The 20,255-nt window shown below is 33.7% G+C and overlaps 1 protein-coding gene across 1 annotated transcript in view; it reads right to left on the bottom strand.

Annotated features, from left to right (window-relative positions):
• DNAJC1 (DnaJ heat shock protein family (Hsp40) member C1) overlaps positions 1 to 20,255 on the bottom strand; it is a 107,309-nt gene that overhangs the window by 59,545 nt on the left and 27,509 nt on the right. The window contains exons 2-6 of the mRNA XM_030264540.4: positions 10,361 to 10,462; positions 9,568 to 9,614; positions 3,407 to 3,572; positions 2,436 to 2,533; positions 1,267 to 1,360 (exon numbers count right to left, since the gene is read on the bottom strand). Coding sequence (XP_030120400.4) covers positions 1,267 to 1,360; positions 2,436 to 2,533; positions 3,407 to 3,572; positions 9,568 to 9,614; positions 10,361 to 10,462 — 507 coding nt within the window. The remainder of the gene's footprint in view (positions 1 to 1,266; positions 1,361 to 2,435; positions 2,534 to 3,406; positions 3,573 to 9,567; positions 9,615 to 10,360; positions 10,463 to 20,255) is intronic.

Below are 20,255 nucleotides of genomic sequence, written 5' to 3'. Positions count from 1 at the left end.
CATAAGAAGTCCTATTTTCAATTATTCACTAATCTTATTATATTGTGTGATTTTTTAAAATTTTGCAATTAAAGCAAAAGGGAAAGTATTGTAATTAGGAATAAAGTTTCAAAAATGCAGCAACAAAGTTTGCTGACCCTAATTATTTTCTATCTGACTCGATGAGGAATGAACATCAAAGCTTAATATGGACACAACAGATGATTAGCATAATCAACTTGCTTTACAAACTTGTAAAAAGAAAAGTTTTTTAATAAAACAGCCCCAAAGTTCTGATGAAAATTTTAAGAGAGAGATTAACTTTTGCCACTGTAGGAAAAGTTAAAGGCCATAAAAATGGATTCTAGAAGACCAAGCATTACTGTATTTATAACTTTTACATGGGTTTAAATAAGAGAGTAGCAATTATAACTGTAGTCTTTTTCTAGCTTGAACACAGACAAAACCGAAACAGTGATGCCATTTGTACTACTTATACTTTCAAAACAAAACTCAATATTTCTGTAAACCAAAACAAAATCATCTCACATTGCCTGATCCATATTATCAGTGACCAAGGTATTAAAATCAAAATACTGTATTTAAGGAAGATGCAAAGAAAGAGCAGGTGATATTAAAAAAGTTATTCTGGTAATTCATCTGACAATACTTCTATTGGTTGAATGCCAGCTAGATTTTATAGTATTAGATTAAAACACAATAACTATGAGCAAGCCTGCCACATTGATGCTTATAAATTACAACCATACCTTTGTTATTCTACTTCAACAATTTCAGGTATCAATTTGTATCATTATCCAGTGAATTAAAGAAAGAAACTCCATCATAAAAAATAATTTCAATGTTACCCCAAATTTAAATGGCATATTAAAATTTGCTATGGAAGTACAGCATTTGCTGATTTGAGATTAAAATACTTTTGTTAACATCACTTAAAAACACTGGTATTCCTAATTAGATGGATATATATCCATCTCCCCCACCCCTCTTCCATCATTTATTCTTGTAGCTTTGCCTAACAGAAACTGCTTCCCTAGCTCGTTAAGATTAATATGCATTTAAAATACATTCATATTTCCATGAAATATCAAATTTGCCTCCAAAGAGTAATTTCTTTTATATATATATCTATCTATATATATATATATATATCTGCTATGTGTTTGAGCCAAAAAATTAATTAAGAACAAGTGCTAGACATCTGATTATGCATAATAACACCATCAAGAAAAATTAAGTAACACAATTTAACATCATTACTGTTACCTGGAATAATTGAGGTAAAGCTTTCACTGTGAGACAGAACCATATTCCCAGCTTGCATGGAAGTAAGTCATGCCATTGTGGTTTGTCCAGTACCCTGCAGTCAAATAAAATTGTAGGTTTTTCATTATTGCCACACAATCTCAAAGCCAGAACTTTCCCATTATCCTTTAAGATGATTAGCACTCATCAGCTCCCATAAAAATGTCTGACTACATAATAATAAATATACATTTTAAACATTTAATTCAAAATATCTAACAGCTAACTTCTAATCATTTCTGTATTTTGATCTTCTAAAAGGCCTTTTCTTCAGGAAAATAAATTCATAAGCCACATAATCACTTTAGTTTAAATAAAAAACCAAACCAAAAAACCACTCAAGCTTCAACCAAGTGTTCACAAGTGCTGACAACCAGATATGAAGACTGTAGCATAAACAAAACAATACATAAAAATTAATGTCATTTGCAGTTCACTGGAGCATTACTCACTGATGTCATCAAGAAAGACGACAGGCAGAATGGTCTCTGATCTCCATCCCTCATTGATCCAGTTCATGCCCCTGCTGTGTGAACTATTTAAACCCTTTATTTCTTTCTATGAATCAATAAAAGAAATAGTGGTATCTTTTGGAGTGTCCTGAAAGTCACTATTTCCCTATGTGTTCCTTGACAAACAACGTGTTACAAGCCTTTACCAATACATTCATTTCTAAGTTAATCAGATAAAAAGCATTTAATCAGACAAACATTAAAACCCCATAAGAACTCCTTGCTTGGAATAGGAATAAAGTGAAGCTCAAATAAATTGAAATTTGCTAACTGTAATCAAAGACAAAAACCCTTAAAGAGGGAAAAAGTTCTAAAATCTCCTAAAATCAACTTGCAAAAAATAATACCCTTTTATAAGACAGAAGCCTTTAATTCAGCCTTAATCTTTCAATGATTATTGATCTGCTGAATAAACACCATGTGTTTATTTACAATCCAAACCTGAAAAGACATCTACACTGGCACATTTTATATCAGCAATGGCTGTTATTACAAATACAGTTGTTTTTCTCACTGAGTATTTCAAAGATGCAAAAAAAAAAAACAAAAAATGAGAGAACCAATTCAGTAGCTGACAGAATGTTTTAAAATGCAGAAAACAAGAGAGTTCTTTCCCACCTTTCGTTTTTGTCTAGAGCAGCAAGTTTGGCTTCATCTGTACTCCTGCTGCCTGTTTTTTTCTTCTTTTCCCTCTTTTTTCTGCTAAGCAGTTCATCCTTGATGTAGAAAGAACTACGGTTACAGGTTATCATTAGCATGTAAACCACAAATGTTACTGGGACTCTTCTGTGAAGGGTAAACACTAGAGTAGCATTTATGCAAATGTATCTGGGGTCCTACATGATTAAGTAAAATGATCTATCTTAACAATAACTGTTGCCATGGTATCCAGTCTTTAAACACACATGAAGTCCAGTTCTGTCACTCATGTGTATCTCCATAGCAATCAAAGTTTTCTAAGAGGAGAAAGCATTCAACTTGCCTCCTTTCTCATTCATCAACTTCAATAAGGCAGTGGAAAATAAAAAAAGTAAATAGATGCTAATGTATGAATATTTTTCAAATTATGCTTAGTTTTCTTCTTAGTCTACTGAGTGCAACAGACTTCTATATGACAAAAAATAAAATTATCAAAAAATAATATGATTTATACTGCTTACCAATTCCCACTCTGTTAAGAAAAACCCAAAACAAAAAAGCATTTAGCTCAAAACAAAGGCAAATCAAGTATGACTTTTAAACAAATAAAATCTGTTTATTTTTAAACCTTAGATATGACTACAGTAACATATGATTCTTCATCAACAAATGATAGACTTTTTCTCTTCTTCCTTCCAGATAAAAACCCAGGACCAGCTCTTGCAATTTATTACCAATTCTAGAAAAATTAAGCCATTTTTAGATTACTAGTTCAGAGATGTTGAATATCTCATTCTGTAATTATCATAATTTTAAATATAATATTTTAAAAGTATGAAAAATCCGAATTCAAACTAGGGGAAGTGGTAGAGGTATCTATAATACGCAAACTTCTACAGGAAATGCAGTACTAATAATTGAAGCAAGTTTGATTTATTACCAATACTTACCAGCTGTTTTTCCAGGTAGATTGACCAAACCACAGCATAATGACCCACTGTGAGTATAATGAACAAGAGTAATGCCAGCTCAGCATTGCTCATTTTTCTCACCCGCCTGTAGTAGAACACAGGCTGTCGCCAATCTGGTAGTCCATTGATCAGAATATCATCATACCTAAAGTAGCAAACATAACAGGCTTTCATGGAGAGCTAAAAATGAAATAAGCCAAACCATCCAATTATAAAACAAAAGATAATCCACAGAGTGCTTGAATGATACACACACAAAAGATCATTTAGTAATTTTTTTTTTTTTTATAGAGTAATGCCTTGTTTTGTCAGCAGATAGGCTTGCATGTGGAAACAAACAGGCTCCAAACACCGGGGCAGGGAAAAAAAGATTCATATGTTCCTGCAACACTTCCCTCCCTCCTCTTCCAAGTTCATTCACTTTTGAAGTAAGAGACTTCCAGAAATGTGTTCGACGTGCTCCGTAATCATTGGGTAGGTCTCCATGATCGAAGTAAGTAATAACTCACTAAACAACTAAATAGGTAGCCAAGAACAAATGTCTCAAACACTAGAAACCCTTTTTTCTTTTACAAATTAAATGCAGAATGTTGGGGGGAGGGGAGAGGTATCTCTGCTTTTTGTTTTTGTCCTTTAGTGCCACAAAATCCATTAGGTAAAGAATGCCAGACTTATAACTTTTGTAAGATAAGAGCTTAAATTAGAGGATTGATATTGATGTTTGAAAATGAAGTTCACAATTTTATTTTCTGTTTGAAACACTGTCTTCAAAAACAATCTATTTTAAAACTGTTTAATAACTAACCCTGCCAACTGTACAGAAACTATTTTATGACAAACCCTTTTCCTTCACACAAATGTCTTGAAGTATCTTGAAATGTTTGAGGTCTTTTATTTACAGTACTTGAACAATTTAAAAATAAACAAAACAAAGACATGCAAATCAGACTTTTTAAATTAATTTTTCAGAGTAAACAAAAATCTCTACAGTAAACTCAAAAATCTGTATGTTCAAGATGCACAACCTGCTAATCTTAAATTGAACACAACTCATTACATATTCTAATCACACCATTTCCAGAATTAAATCTGCACTGAAAGGCCTAATTTGGTGCAACACATTGACCAAAATATTTTAATTAAAAATATTCTGAGTTAGTCGCAGGCCTAATTACAGGAATAGAAATAGGGCCTATATTGTCATGCAGGTCAGTAGAACTCAGTAGTAGGTTTTTCTCAAGTAAATTGACCAATCCAGGAATAATAGCGCAGCTGCTAAACTGCCAGTCTTGACATGTAAATCAATTTAAATGCAACAACTGCACTAGCTACTTTGATAGTTATTAAATTGATACCTTGGAGATGCACAAAAAAAATATTTCCACCAGCAAATTTATTTTAAGCAGAAAAAGAAGCAGTGGTTTTCAATTAAAAATATATCTTAATATAGTTCATATCTGAAAAGCTAACTTCTGATAAAACATTTGTTCAAGTTGGCACCATTATGTCTGCATAAAAGATTTAACACCTCAGGATTCTGCTGTGTTCTGAATGATACCAGAAGTAAAATTCATATTACAAATTTCTATCTCCCATTACAACTACGAGAATACTAAAGTTAACATCTATTATTGTAAAATTTGAACTACTAACTTTTTTCCTTTCCCTATAAGTCAGAACAAATTAACTACTTATACCTTAAAACAAACTCTGTTCAGAAAAATTGCTTATGATGTTATTTTAAAATTAAAATTTCTACTTTTCATTAAGAAATAAATAGAAGTTTTAGCCTTTAAAATATTAAAACATTTACAAGATTTTAGTTATAACAGAAGAGACTATTTTAGAAACAGAAGCATTTTAAAACACATTAGGTTGATAACAAGGTTCTACATAACATGTTCTTCCTCTGAAATCTCCAGAAAAATGCATGTACAATCAAATTTAATATACATTTATTAAGCAGTTGCCTTCTTATATACTGAGGGTTGTTAATTGATGCCCTGAAAAAGTGGCTACTGATTAATAAAGTCCATATATCCTGATGGTAACAATATAGTAATATGTAAACCAAGATTTCAAACTACCATTTGGCAACCATGTTCTATTATCAATTATCTGTTAAGAAAAAATAAATTAAGACAGCAGAGCCTCTTGCATTAAGTGCTTTAAACAGCACTCGGTATTTACTAGGCTGTGTCCGCTGCTCTGAACAACAGTCTCCACGGATTAAGTCCCAGAATCAATGCTCTATTGATTTTACTATCAATGAGCATTATGGCTCACACGACTGGCCATTTTAAGGGAAGATAGCTTCTATTATAACCCACTTTTAAGAATATATACTGTTAAAAAGATAAATTACTGCTTTCAATAGTAATTAAGCTCTGTATTTGAAAAATAAAGATATCAGTAATTTTTAAGTTTTCAACTGGAAAATGATCCTACTGAAACTCAGAAGCTCCCATAATTTTTAAATTTTAATTTTCAAATTTAGAATGTAATTTAATTAAAAGCAAGTTTCTCATTAAAGAATCCCTGTATAGACACTTATATTAACTACGAAAGACAGTTAATCCGTATGCATCAAGTGTTACATTCGGAATTTAATTACAAAGCATTTTTTTTTGGCAACCTATATTAACTGTAACTCTATGCAGGAAAAAAAAAACCAAGCTGAAAAGAAAAGATACATCTGCAGGGTTTCTTTCACAAACATATGCACACAGAATACAGCAAATTTTTTACATATGTGTATGCCTACTAGTTGTCCTTGAAATATAGTAGTCAACAAGCTACAAAAACCCCAAAGCACCAGTACAGAAACAGAGAGCCAGAACCATTCCTCATTTAAAACTATGTTGAGTATTTATTTTAGAACTCAGCAGCCTAAAAAAGACTTGATAGTCCTGTACTAAAAGTAACAAATTGCAAGATTATGAACATTTTTTTTCTATTTTATTTCATAAAATAGTTTTTAGAGTTCTTTGTGAATCAATTACATTGCAAATAAAAAAATCCATTAACTGTAGTAACTAATTACAATATAATCAATCTTAATATAATTATAATTTACTTTTCCCTTTAAGAGAGCCACTGCCTTTCATATTTTAAATCATTTCAGAGATCTGATATAGTCTATATACTATAACCTTGAATAAATGAGGACTATTCTGAACTATGGAAAGATTGCACTGGTGCTTTTTATTTTGGGAGGCCTGTTTTCCTCAAGCTGTCAAAGACATCCAGCACAACATCAACGAGAACAATTTATACCTATGAATACAGACATATAATTATTAATGAGTACCAAAATAGACACTTTTCTTACTCTACACAACTGTATTTTGATCCCTTTGCAAATATTTTGTTTCCTGTAATCAAGCCAACATTGCTACAGAGGACAGGCTTGGTAGGTAAAAAAAGCTCCTTAAAAAGGTAACAAACATTGAAATTAAGACCTAAGATTTCTTTTACATCTAGTTACAATTAATAGAAGTGCATAAAATTATTTTTCATAAACTAAGATACTCAAGGCAAATAAAATTTATCACCATCAAACTGATTTACCAACAAATGCCCTAAAGGTGAAGTGTATGGCAGGAAATGCACCCCTCTCTACATACTCTCAAGATAAAATTTTCTGTAGAATTTCACACTGGAGTACGTATACAAAACAGAAAATATTGTGTTCTGCTGCACGTATATTTAATTTAATGTTAAACAGTGCTACATTAAATGATGCTGCATGTATGTTTATTGTCAGAATATTTGAATGTTTTTATCATCTTTAACTCAAGAGTGTGTAGGAGAGAAGTCTTAACATGGTAGTATTACCATATTACGTAGTACTACTAATGACACTGGTAGACTTCATGAGTAACTACATAACTTTCTCAAAAAAGAAAAATGCTTTAAAGCTCAGTCGTATCACTGTCAGTAGAGTAAAAGTAATATTTTAAGAAAGGTTTCTGCCATCAGATAAAGTAAAAATTCACTGATAAATAAGAAATTGCAAAGGATTCAGAAAAATAGTAGCTGGCCAACAGATCTGCCTTTTTAAAACGCTGTTTCTATACTCACACAAAGGAACAACACCTCTGACATTCACCAAGAATGACATTCACGGAGAAGGGGCTTTATTGTTTCAAAATGAGTTCATCACTCTCTTGTATAGTGCAGGACCTTACTCCTGCCTTTGCTGGCTCCACTCTCTGTACACACACCAGGAATGATCAGACCACTCTTGAGAGGAACAGTAAGAGCCAGGTACAGCTGACTTCACTGCACAGAAGTAGAAGCTTGCAGCTTGCCCTTCTCTCAGTGGTATAAACCCCTGCCCCAAACCCTTACAGTGTTGTGAAGGGATTCCCACTCCACAGCCAGCCTAAGGCTGCAGCGCAGGGACACTGAGCGAGCTTCAAGCCTATTTCTATGTCCACCACATCATACAATTCAAAGCCAAATATCAACATTTAAAGTAGAAAGATTCAAAGAAGTAATAACTCCCACCCCTTCCTCTGCTGTACAGCTGCAAGTAAGGCTCGAGTTACCTTACAACAATATAACAGGGAGAGCATCTCCTATCACACTTACTGAAGACTTGTATTAGAAACGTGCTGCAACAACGCCTTACAGCCACCCTCCATTTACAAGCTCAGCTGAGAGATTATCATTACACTGTGCAATAAACCTGATCAATACAGGGCTTTTCAGAGCAATGAGACCATCTAGCTCTGCTCTACAGGTTATTTCTAAACTCTGCATACTATTTCCAGAAGATTCTCTGAAAGTAAAGACTGTTTAATCCACTACATTTCTATTAATTCAACTATAAAATCAGTATTAACCATACATCCACATTGTGCAAGAAAAAGATTACACTGTGTATGTACAAAATAAGTTAGTGACAATTAAATCAATCTAACAACAATCTATTGTTGCTTTAACTTCTCATTTAATCATTGATGAACTAATTAACAGTATTTGAGTAAGTTAGTCACATTTGTAATGTATGCAATGCTTAAACTATGGTCTTTGTAAACTGCTGTATCACAGTTTCATGCAAAAAGCTTCTATTACAGCTGCAAAGAAATTCCTACACATTCCATGATGGAACTAAGTTCCAGAGAAGCAACACACTGAAGTGTATACAAACAATGCTATTAACAAAAAGTTAGGAAGATCTGGGGAATAACTCACTTTAAGTGGCCTGAAATAATTTAACTAACTTTTTTTTTTAAACTTCTGTTAAGTGTAACTTCACAATTAAATTCTCCTGAGAAGGATGAAATAAAAAAACCTCACAAATTTTCAAAAGTGCCTCTATGAAGTACATTTTCATGACACTTGAAAAAGGGATTATCAAAAAAGTAGATAATCTGTACTATAAACCCTGGACTCCTGCCAAGACATCTACAAAGCCAAAATCCTTTCAAGAAAGGTCTCATAAAACCCCGGTTAAAGACTTGTAAGCTGAAAGATGATCTACTAAAACACCAACCAAAAAGCAAAAGTCTTTCAGTGTCTCGGTTTTTCTGATAATCACTGGTTGAAATTCCTATTTGTTTAAAAACAGAAAAAAAGTTCAAAATAATCTTCCAGAAAGCAAGGACAACTAGCATTTACTGAAAAAAATATTTAAAAGTTTCCACTATTAGAGATAATATGTCTGAAAGAAAAAAAACCCTATGAAATGAGCAACAGAAAACAATGCTGAAGACAACATACAATGGAAATAATTGCTAAACATCATACAACAAGCCTTTTACTGATACAGGGAGGTATTACTGGCATTTGAATAAGTGGCCAATATTTTTTAATCACAGTTTTTGAAAACTGACAACTGAGCAAAAAAGCTGATATAGTGGTTAAGTAGTTTTAAAAATTGCTTGAAATAACAGCTAGCTTTCAAAGTTTTTTCAGGTACTAATTTTAAAAGAGAAAAAACAATATGTCATGCAAAAAAACCCAATTTGCCCTTTAAGCCATATAAAATCTTTAATTAAACAATTACATTGATTTTACTAACTGAAATTATACAAAAAAAATAATCGGAAGTGTTACAACTAAGTCAAATAGGGCTTGAATATAGCACTAGCATGAATGCTTTATTTAAAAACCTGTCCAGTTTAACTCACCTCTGCCTCCTTTCTTCATCCTTTAAAACCTCATAGATAGCCACCAACTAAAACAAACATAACACCAAAAAAGAAAACACAAAGATTTTACTTCATGACTGAATTTATAAATTTTGAACAGCAGTATCATATTTACATTTGCCAACAAGTGACCTTTGCTAATTATCATTTTTTCCCTACATCACTAAGTAGCAAACTCAGCATGCAAAAGAAACAGTAATACATTCATATACAAATGTCATCAGACACAAACAAGCTACTCTTATACAAGACTTTCTTCCCATCTTCACTTCTGTCAAACTGAGTCTTGTCTCAGGTAGGTATCCCTTATTTCATCCTGAAGATCTTACTAAAATTAAGTAAGCTGAATTTAGCCTGAGGTACATTTTTAAAGGTAGAGCTAATTACAAAGTCACATTATTTCACTCTATAAATATTCAAAAATAACTAAAATTAATTATTTTCATTAAATTAGGCCTATCTAGAACTTGTGTTGAGAACTGATCAGAAATTTTCCCCACTGCTTTTGGAAGTGCAAAACATATTTACCTCCTAAGAGTGTAAGTATTATGCTCAAATTATTTTTAATACAGAGGTAAATATGAAATACAAGCTATCAAACAAGTTAATTCCAAAAAAGTGTACTTGGTTTTTGTCTAGCTACATCAGCAAAAATGTAATTCAATGTTTAACTTACTCATTTCTAAGGTGTACCACTATTTTTAATGAAACAACATCAACATAAAAATTTCTATTTTCCCCTAAAAGTTTTATTGGCACACATTGTACTTACTTGCCTAAACTGTAATTCTGCATTTTCATCTTTATTCTTGTCTGGGTGTAAAATTAGAGAAAGCTTTCTATATGCTTTCCGAATGTCTGCAGGGGAAGCATCCTGAAAAAGAAGAAAACAAAGCAAATTGTGAGACACTGATTCCCCAAAATTTCTGAAGATCTGCAGACAGCCAACCAAGTGTAGGAACTAAGGCCATGTAATTGGAGACATCTAACAACCAAACCTGCAACCAGCCCAGCCTAAATTACTTAACAGCCTTTCAGTCCAATTCATCCTTCATCTTAACTCCTTTCACTACCATACATCCATTACAACGACATTTGCCAATACTTGCAAACACTTTCTTGCTTAAAACCTAGCCTGGGCACCTTCTGCACCATTTAAAAGTTCAACTGAAAACTGAAAATTATTGCATCTGCATATCTTCAAGACAGACATAATTTCAGCAAATTATCATGCTCAATTTCCCAAACTCAGGACTTGCTAGGAACTCTTCCCTTATTAATATTTACATGCAATTCACTCCTAATAGGACTTCCATTCAGCTTCAGCTTCACCATGTCTAAAGAATTGTATTTTTCTAAAGTAGCTTCAAATTGCTGTCTTGGAGCAATACTGTAGCACTGACATCAATCTATATCTTAACCATTATAAGAATTGCACACATTTTGGGAGAAAAAATAAAACTAAGCACAAAATGATGTACCAACTAAGCAGCACAAATGCAAATTTCTGAATAATGACTGCTATTTAGTACATGCTGTAAAGATATCTAGAAATGAAGATATCAAGACTAGCATTCTATGTCATATAGGTGTTATCCTCACCAGAAGATACACAAAGCACAGCACTTAAACAAAACTACTTGCATTTTACTGCCAGCATGTTCAAGGCAACACTTTAGAAATTAACTATTTATCCGACAATTTTTATTTCTTGATTTTATATATACTATTCCTAAGTATATTCTCTCTCTCAAAACTACAGTGTAAAAAGGGATTAAAAACCCATTTTTAATTACCTATAGAACAGAGTAAAATAAGATAACAATTAATGCAATACTGTAATTAGTCTGCTAGGATTTTTATTATATATCATTACTTTAATTTTAAAATTTTTGGTTTTATAACATAAGGCTATTAAAATGCTGTGTACAAGATTGGGCCCAGAGTGAATAATAGAAAAAGATTGAATCAGGGGAAGGAGAAAAGCAGGGGAAAGTGCAGAACTTGTGAAAATACAGCATGGAAACTATCCTTTAAGGAAGATTGTATTTTCCCCTAATAAAAGACGGAGGTTTCCGTAGTCTCTTCCCTGTCAAAGGAAAATGTTTCTACTACTCAAAGAAGATTTCTCCTGAAAATACGACACATCCATCTTTAAATTTTTCCATTTTCAACAGCTACTTCTAAGGCATGTGCACACCGAAGCAGAATTCCTCTGCTCAAACACCAGCTTGCTTCCAGCTTGATTACTGCCAATGAGTTGGTTCATATTGCCATTGTTTCAGAGGTTTATTTTTAACTCTCAGCTAAGGGGAAGAAAGTGACAGTGACTAAATATCTATTCTAAGCTCAAAGAAACATTAAATCCTTGAGACGTGGACTTAATAGAAGTATATGAAATACAAATTAAAATGAGATGCAAAAATATCTTTTAAAAAATTAGGCATTGAGACTATGATAACCTTGACAAATGAGTACCTCTAGTTTGTATTTTGGATAAAATACAACTTATTCCTTCTCTACCACACAGGTGCTGGGTATTATTTTTGGAGCACTCATGATTAACAAGTCATGATTATGTTTTATCAGTTAAAAACCTAAAAAAACATTAAAAGCTGTTCTGCAATATTCTTCCAATTACTTCAAACAACAAGCAAGCAAAAAAGAAGTTACAGTGTTTTCAGTTGTATCTGAGGAAATGAAACTTTAGTTTGATTTGGGAGCGGCAGGATTATTTGTGTAAGAGATCAAGACAAAAGGCAGTTTATCTGTTCAAAGCTTCAGCAAAGCAAAAGATCCCAAGACAAGTCTGAAATGATAAAGTTAAACATTTATGTTGTTTCACCCTGAGAAGTTGAAATAAAAATGTATGATCTTAGTTACCAGAAATAATGTAGAGATTGTTTTGTTTCCCCTCATCTACCAACCCAGCTACTTCATAAACAACATGGTTTGCTTGTCTTCAAACAAAATACAATTATTTAAACACTACTATAGCAAATAAAAAACAGGAAATAATTTACTGGCCATGGTTTTATCTAAACTATGGACATGATCTTTATCAACATATCAGCTTATTGTAATTAAGCCTCTAAAAGGTTGAAGAGTGTATTATAATATCAACAAATAACTAAATAATGGGATATTATTGTCAATTATTTCATTACAACTGGCACATGTTAATTTCTAAAGCAGTAAGTCTGCCTGCTAACCCATTCTCCACAATACCCTCAAACATGAAACAGAGGACCGTTGTACATTCCAAACATTTTGCCAATTAATGCTACCTATAGGTAGTTAGGCATCTTCAGGCAGTGTTCCAGATCCTCTAGGACCTGCACTGAACAAAAGTCGTTGGTTTTTGAGAAAAGACTCTCATCTCTACAGAACTTCCTACCAGTGTATGATTCTAAATAAGCTATAAAGAATGATTCTTTCCAACCAACAAAGAAACACCTCCCACATTGATATCAGGTGCTCTAAGAGACCTGATTCTGCTGGCCACCTTCAGTAACACTTCCATAAAAGCCAAGGCTTTTAAACACGGAGTTAAGAGTTTGCGTTTTCTGCAGACTGAGACATTATTTTACATATTACAGCGTAAGTCTATAGACTAGAGAAAGCCATGACAACACTAAGGTTTTGCTTGTTTTAAAGAAACAACATATTAGATTGTGTTGTTTACTACAGAAATCTCAATCTCAATTACATCTAAGGAGGGGAAAGTAAAACTTGTATGGGCATCTCAGTAGCAGAAGGATCAGGTAATGTTACAGACAGCAAATGCAGCTGATTCACCAATTTCTCCAACACTGCTTCAGGTTTGCAAGTTTTACCATCAATTGTTGCAAATAACTTGTCACACTGTCACTCTCAGGTGGATACAGACATCACCTTATTTACTGATAAATACCCTCCCAGAGCAATATCGTCCCACCATACTTCCAAGGTTGAACATCTCTTTGTTTTGTGCTAGAATTGGTTCTCAGAAATACAAAACTGCAAGTCTACACTTAGGCAGGCCATAGTCTGGCTTCTCATGCATTGAAATATGCAAGTATATGCAAGTATTCATTTTCTAATGCCCAACACTTCATCAAATACCGTGTCCATGTGCCTAGTTACATGGCTTCTAGGCAGAACTTAGAAGTTAAATCTTGTACATTTTTTAATAATCCTTTCTATTTCAAACAAGTATTTTAGCATAGAAACAAAATTAACATTTGAAGGAATCAAAAGAATGTCAGAAGTTAAACACATTTCTTAAGGTTCTCTGCTGGATTTTCACTTCTTTGTCTAAAGGGCAATACATGTCAGTTCAAAGAGCGGGACAGAAGAAGAAATATTCTTCTCCCTATTTATGATGTACTTTTGGCAACTGGTTCAATTCTGACAATGAAAAACACATTACTAAATTTCATTTTGCTCAGCATCATTTTCATACTCTCTAGTATTATCATGGAAAGTTCTCTCATACTACAAATATATAAGTAGTAACATAGAGAGGAATTTTTTACAACAAAAAACAAATGAAATATACAAATGCACATTTGCCTTCCATTCTTTTAAAATTAAACTCCTGCTCAAGATGCACAAAGTTTTAAGTCCGGTCTCCTCCTCTGCCTATACAAATTCAGAGTCCCACAGAGTTCATGTCCACCTCTACAATAAATCAAACAACTGGTGTAGTACACAGTACAAGCATATTACTCCATTGCCTTCCATTCCTAATGTAACTATGATTACTAATGAAGCTAAAAAAAAAGCCTCATTGTGTTCCCAAGACAATTCTTGGTGAACACATAACATATCAGATATTGCCATAGGCAAACAGTGATTAGGTCAAGGGGAAAAAATAATCAATGTCTACATAGTTTTCACTTACCAACATACACAATTCAAAACCTAAATTGTTCCCTTGAGTGCAATGCAGTTATACAACAAGACTTAGTTACTCACAATTTAGCAACTGCTTCTAATGCAGTAAATGTGCTCAATTCATCTTGGGTTTTAAATATGTCTGCCAATGTCTTCAAATAGGTGGCAGTATCTTTATTAGCAATGGGAAGGCACATGGTCCCGGAACCAACTATGCAGATGGGAATCGTGTTTCTATTCACCTGCAGTTTGCCCAATCACTAGTTAATGGGTGAAAGGAAAATGACATCAGTATATCTATTTCACTGCAGTGCTGCTGAATGACTGTGTAGAATTTTCCACAGCCATGTTACTGAAGCTATATGGCAAAAGTAACAACTGTATAGAGCACCAGCTGACTGTATTTCAAGTCTGAACTTGTTACTAACATCAGTGCAGGCAAGCTTTCATGAGGCCTTTTTTAGCCTTCCGGAACTATAAACCAAACCTACAAAACTTATGCGTTTGGATTTTCTAATTTTCTTTTTTTATTATTATAGAGCAATTCAATTGTATTTGGTTTCTTTGATAAAAGTATTTCATTCAGTACTTCCATCCAGAAGAGAGGGTAAAAGTCACTACTTTCCTTCTAGTGAGCATCAGCCATATAAGCTGAAGCAGAATGGTAGGAAACAAAGTAAGCTTTGTAAATTTACAATCACCTGTTTTTCTACTGTGATTTCAAACTGCAGGATGTACAGCCTCCCCCACAAAACTTACAAACAAGCAGGCACAGATAACTGGACAAAAGCTACCACCGCCTATTAAATGTTGTGTCAACACTGATATTATTTGTTTGTCTTCAGTGAAGTCCACAGAAAACGAGTATTCCTAGGTGTCAGAGCACAAACAAACATGACTGTAGGTCAATAATCAAATATCCACTGTCCTCATTCCTTAAGCAGCATCAAGGAACTCAGGGTAATTGCCTTCTTAGTGTCTCATTATCATATGGAGACAGAAGAGTGACAGCTGGGACTCCACAACCCCTCTCTAGGTAACTCTTAGGTAGGAAACCATATAGCTAAGATGCTTTTTCCTTATTCTTTACCCCGCCTTTGGCTTAGCACAGGCTGACACAGACCCTCATACCACTCCCAGATTTCCTTCACACATACTCACTGCAACCTGGTCCTAATTTAAGTTCCCGTGACCAGATTAGTTCCAAGAAGTACACCTGAATTTGCCAAGTCTGCATGTGGAAAAACATTTATGAGGGAAATAGAATCTTGTAGAAAATTCCAGAGGTGGGAAGGACCTGCTGGCAATCCTGAAGAATATAACTCTAAGAAAGGAAAACAAGTGTCTCCCAGAAGACCAGGCATTATCTGTGAACTTTCATAGTTAATAGAAACCAGCTGAGTTTTGGCTTAAATTTCTCACTGCATAACCTTTGTTCAATTACCCTGTATTTTTACTGAACTTCTAAGACACTCATCTTTTCCAAGAATGTAAAATGAGTTAAACTCAAATTTGTTGCTTGTCTACAGATGAATACTCAGAGCATACGCAGGCAGGAGGAGAGATCTGCTCTGCCGCAAACCCAGCCATGTGTCTCACAACATTCCATTGATTTAAACTGAATGACAGCACAGCAGGGAAATACATAGGAACTAAAAATAATGCTAAAAAGGTGTTTTAATGCTTTTTTATGCTGCTACATTTTAAAGCAATTCATGAAATGAAAATGAACACAAACCAGCACAATGTATTCCTGTAAGCTTCTGATAACTGGCACAATCCCTTCACTGGCATGTTTGTTTCCAGGGGAGTGTGTCAAATGAAAGAAGACTCTGGTTTCAGCCTAGCATGCCAAATGAATGAAAATTCTGCTGCCTCATGCTTGAGAAACCAAAAAAAGTGTTCTCCTCAGCATATGTGCACAATTATATGGGCTTAGGTTTTCTTCACCAACATGAACAACACTATTTATATATAATCTTTCTTCCTTTCCACTATCTTACCTTCAGCATTTTTTCAGAAATAGATTACTTAGGAAAAATCAGATTGTCCAAGAGGACAGTTTCATGTACAACTGTAAGTGTATATTTTAACACCGACTTTGTCTTTGAGAGTCAGAGAACACTCATCAACTCTCAACAGCTTTAGAATTACTCTTCAAATTCACACTAAACAGAGGCTGAGGACAAACAACAACTGAGGACAGCTCAAGCCAATATTGACTAATTAAAAATTCTTCTTACTGCTGTATTTTATTTCCATTTAGTTTTCTATTCTGATACTTCAAAAAGAATTAATTAGTAGATATCCTTTACTTATTTCACATGCTTTTCCAGGAACACTATTACATATTTATTTTTACTCTATTTGATATATTACATTTATTGTTTACATAATTACATGTGTTACATATTTTATAATATAGATCATTAGATAGTTGCATATATTTATATTTACATATATAAATATGTATAAATAATTACTATAAAATATAATTTATAATATAAAATATATTATAAATAATATATATATTTATGTGTATCGTTATTATAGTTAGATAGTTGTATATATTTATATATGTGTGTGTGCATATACCTTATAAGCTAAAGAAAGTTGTTTCTAGTTTCTTTCCTTAAAAATCTGCCTATTACATCTGATATTTTCAGCCTACAGCTCTCACATAAAAACATTACCTACAAAATTGCTGATCCAGCAAAATATTCCATTTTCAGAGGAACTAAGTTGCTACAAATAAAGACTACTGCTTTTGCAGCCCAGGCTGGCAGGGAAAGCAGAATGTGGTGTCTCCTGCAGTGCATTTCATGCTCAGTGCCTTTGCTCTCAGATAGCACAGCCCCTTGATTGACAAGAGGTGACACTATACCCAAGGACAGCTGCATGCAGTCCACATTCACCACTGTGGAGCGTGAGCAAAGATTTTAGGGTGTTGCATCTGACAAGTTCCAACCCTTCCCATGATGTAATGCCAAAAATATGCTGCTATTTGACTATTTGCTATTTGTTTATATAGTCTTCTTGCTACGTTTCTGCTTCAGAATGTTTCCAGCTTCTTTTCTTAGGGTAAGGAATTAAAGGAAATTAGAAAATCAGCAAGGCTACATCCATATCACACCTTTACCTTTTCCTCCTTTTGCTATTCCTGTTCTCATTACACCCTTACACCAGAACTGACCCATACACTCAGACACACCTAGACATCTTTTCAAAAAATACTTGCCTGATTTCAGTTCAAGAGTAATTTTTTGGAGGGAGATTTCTAACAACTACAGACTAAGGTCTTACCAAAAACTAAATACCTATGTAAAAAAGTAAATAATAAATTAATAACCCCCCCCCCTAAAATTGTTTGAGCTTCTAATTACTGAAGTCCTTCCTGTGTCACCTAAACAGTTACTTTCACTTCTGTGGCTACAACTTCAATAGCTAAAACTTTTTATATTTTTGTAAGGTTATTACTCTCTTTCTGTTGCCCAAAAAATGAAGAAAGAGCATTTGTGGGCCAGGATATAGGAGATATGACTGATAGCATAAAGCCATACAAGAACCAAACAGAGCACAATTACCTTCAACACAGAAGTTTTCAAAAATCTACCCATTATCTTATGCATCAACAACATTTACAAGGTGCATAATCCCCACAGGCATTAATTTCTAGAATAAACATTAACTATTTATTAGCAACTTCTTCAGCATATCAGCAGTGAAGGACACCAATTTATATGCCCATACACCCAGACACATCCATCATACATATTTTCACATATATACACATACTAGTTTAAAAACAGGTGTAAACAACCTTACGTCCCCAACAGCCCTTAATGTTTATAATGCTCTAATTAATACTTGTAATTGTTGCTCAACTTCATGAAACATTTTAAGAACACAGTTAAATAAGTTTGGAAAGAATAGTGTTACCATTTTTGTATGCTGACTTTAGTAATGCTTTTAATGTACAGCTTTATTTTAAACAAATGACAAAAACATGGGTATCATAAAGCTTCTCTTGCAAGCACAAAACAAAATGGAAAGAAAATAAAAATAAATCATACCTTAAATATTTAAAGGCTCTAAAAGTCAAAAATTAAAAGGCACATCAAACAAGATTTTATGAAGCCCATGTCCCAAGACCACACTCAGCATTTTAACTGCCAGGTGAATTACAGAATCATGATTAATCAGGTAGTTAACCCCAACCTGAAAAACCTACTTGATGCAGTCCAAGAGAACTAGCGTTTTAAAAGATCCAAACAAAAAGGAGGATTGCTGTAAAAAAATATGACATTATTTCCTAAATGAACGACTGATGGTCTACATCCGAGCAGAATTCATCAAGTACAAAAACACAGGACAGAAAAAAGCAGTTAGGCAGAAATGATCAGTAAATCACAAGCTGAGTGTGAGTCGGAAGCATGATGCTGCCTTTCTGTGCCCCACAGCACTGTGACACCAGCAGTATGGCAACAATGTCACGCAGCAATTGTAAGCCCTCAGCAGATTGCTGCATCCAGTTCAAACAATACAATTAATGACAGCCAGGAACATGTTCAGATGACAAACAATGAAATCTTACTAATAAGACGTCTAAAAAGTGACTTGTTCAGAGAAACCAAAAGGACAAGAGTGACTTAAGCTTACAGAAAAGGCAGCTGACACAAGGAAATAACATATTTAAATATATAAAAGGTAGCTTTAAAGGAAAACTTTAATTATTGCTTTGTCTGATCTACCTGGGGCTAAGCACTATCAGTTAGCTGGCAGCACAGGAAGATTCAAGTCAGGTACCAGAAAAACATCCCAAAAGCAACACTAGCATACCACTGGAACAGACTGCTGAAGTCTCCTTTACAAGCAAGTCTTGCATACATTTATCAGGCGAGACTTCGATTTAACCAGCTCTGTCACAGTAGGGTACAGTAGGTCACTAACAGTCTTATATTTTAGAATTTAAATACCCTTTTGACGATCAATAATTACTCTGAAAATATTCCAACTGGATTTACTGCATTTGTTTATGTAGTTTAAAAAGTCCTAACTGAAAGACAATATTCTTGTCACACTGAAGATGGCAGATGTTCATGCCGGAAGAATCCATGGAATTTTCACAGAACCTAAAAGGGCTTCAAAAGGAATGGCAAATAAAAAGGGGTGGCAGGAAACACTTCGTTGCTATGAAAACCCATGGGACCCCACTCTATGATTTGCACCAGTAGGCATTAGGATTATTTGTCCTGTTACACAGCAGCTGCTCCAAACTAAGAAAGTCATCCCGTAGCAGATGATCACAAGTAAGGCATCCATATAATTTGAGTTTAGAATACTTTTCCATCCATTACCAGCTTTAACCTTGAAAGATGGTAATACAAAACAGATATGATAAGCAAAGTTCCTTGACAATGTCAGATGAAAATAAGGACTAAGCTAAACAAGAAAAACAAGCAGAAATTTCTACAATTAATCTTTTTTTCTAATTTAACTGTTCCTTTAAAAATGTTCTGTATCTGGTTTATTATAAATACATCCTTAAATGCTACAACAAAACCACATAAATTAGGATATGGTAGGGCTGCTGTAGTAAACCACATCCATGCAGAGTAGGCATAATTTCTTCATTTAAGACAGAAAGCAGGAGAACCTCTCTCGAAATCTTAAATATATTATGTATGTTTAAAATATATTTATATATTTTTCACTTAATACAGTTCATATTTGCTTCCACTCTACTTTTCCTATAATATTACTGAAGGGCTCATTTTGTAGAAGCAATG

Source organism: Taeniopygia guttata, chromosome 2 (genome assembly GCF_048771995.1).
Source record: "Taeniopygia guttata chromosome 2, bTaeGut7.mat, whole genome shotgun sequence".
NCBI lineage: Eukaryota > Metazoa > Chordata > Aves > Passeriformes > Estrildidae > Taeniopygia > Taeniopygia guttata.
The sequence above is the reverse complement of the archived record's forward strand: the minus strand, read 5'-3'. Positions and strand labels throughout refer to the sequence as shown.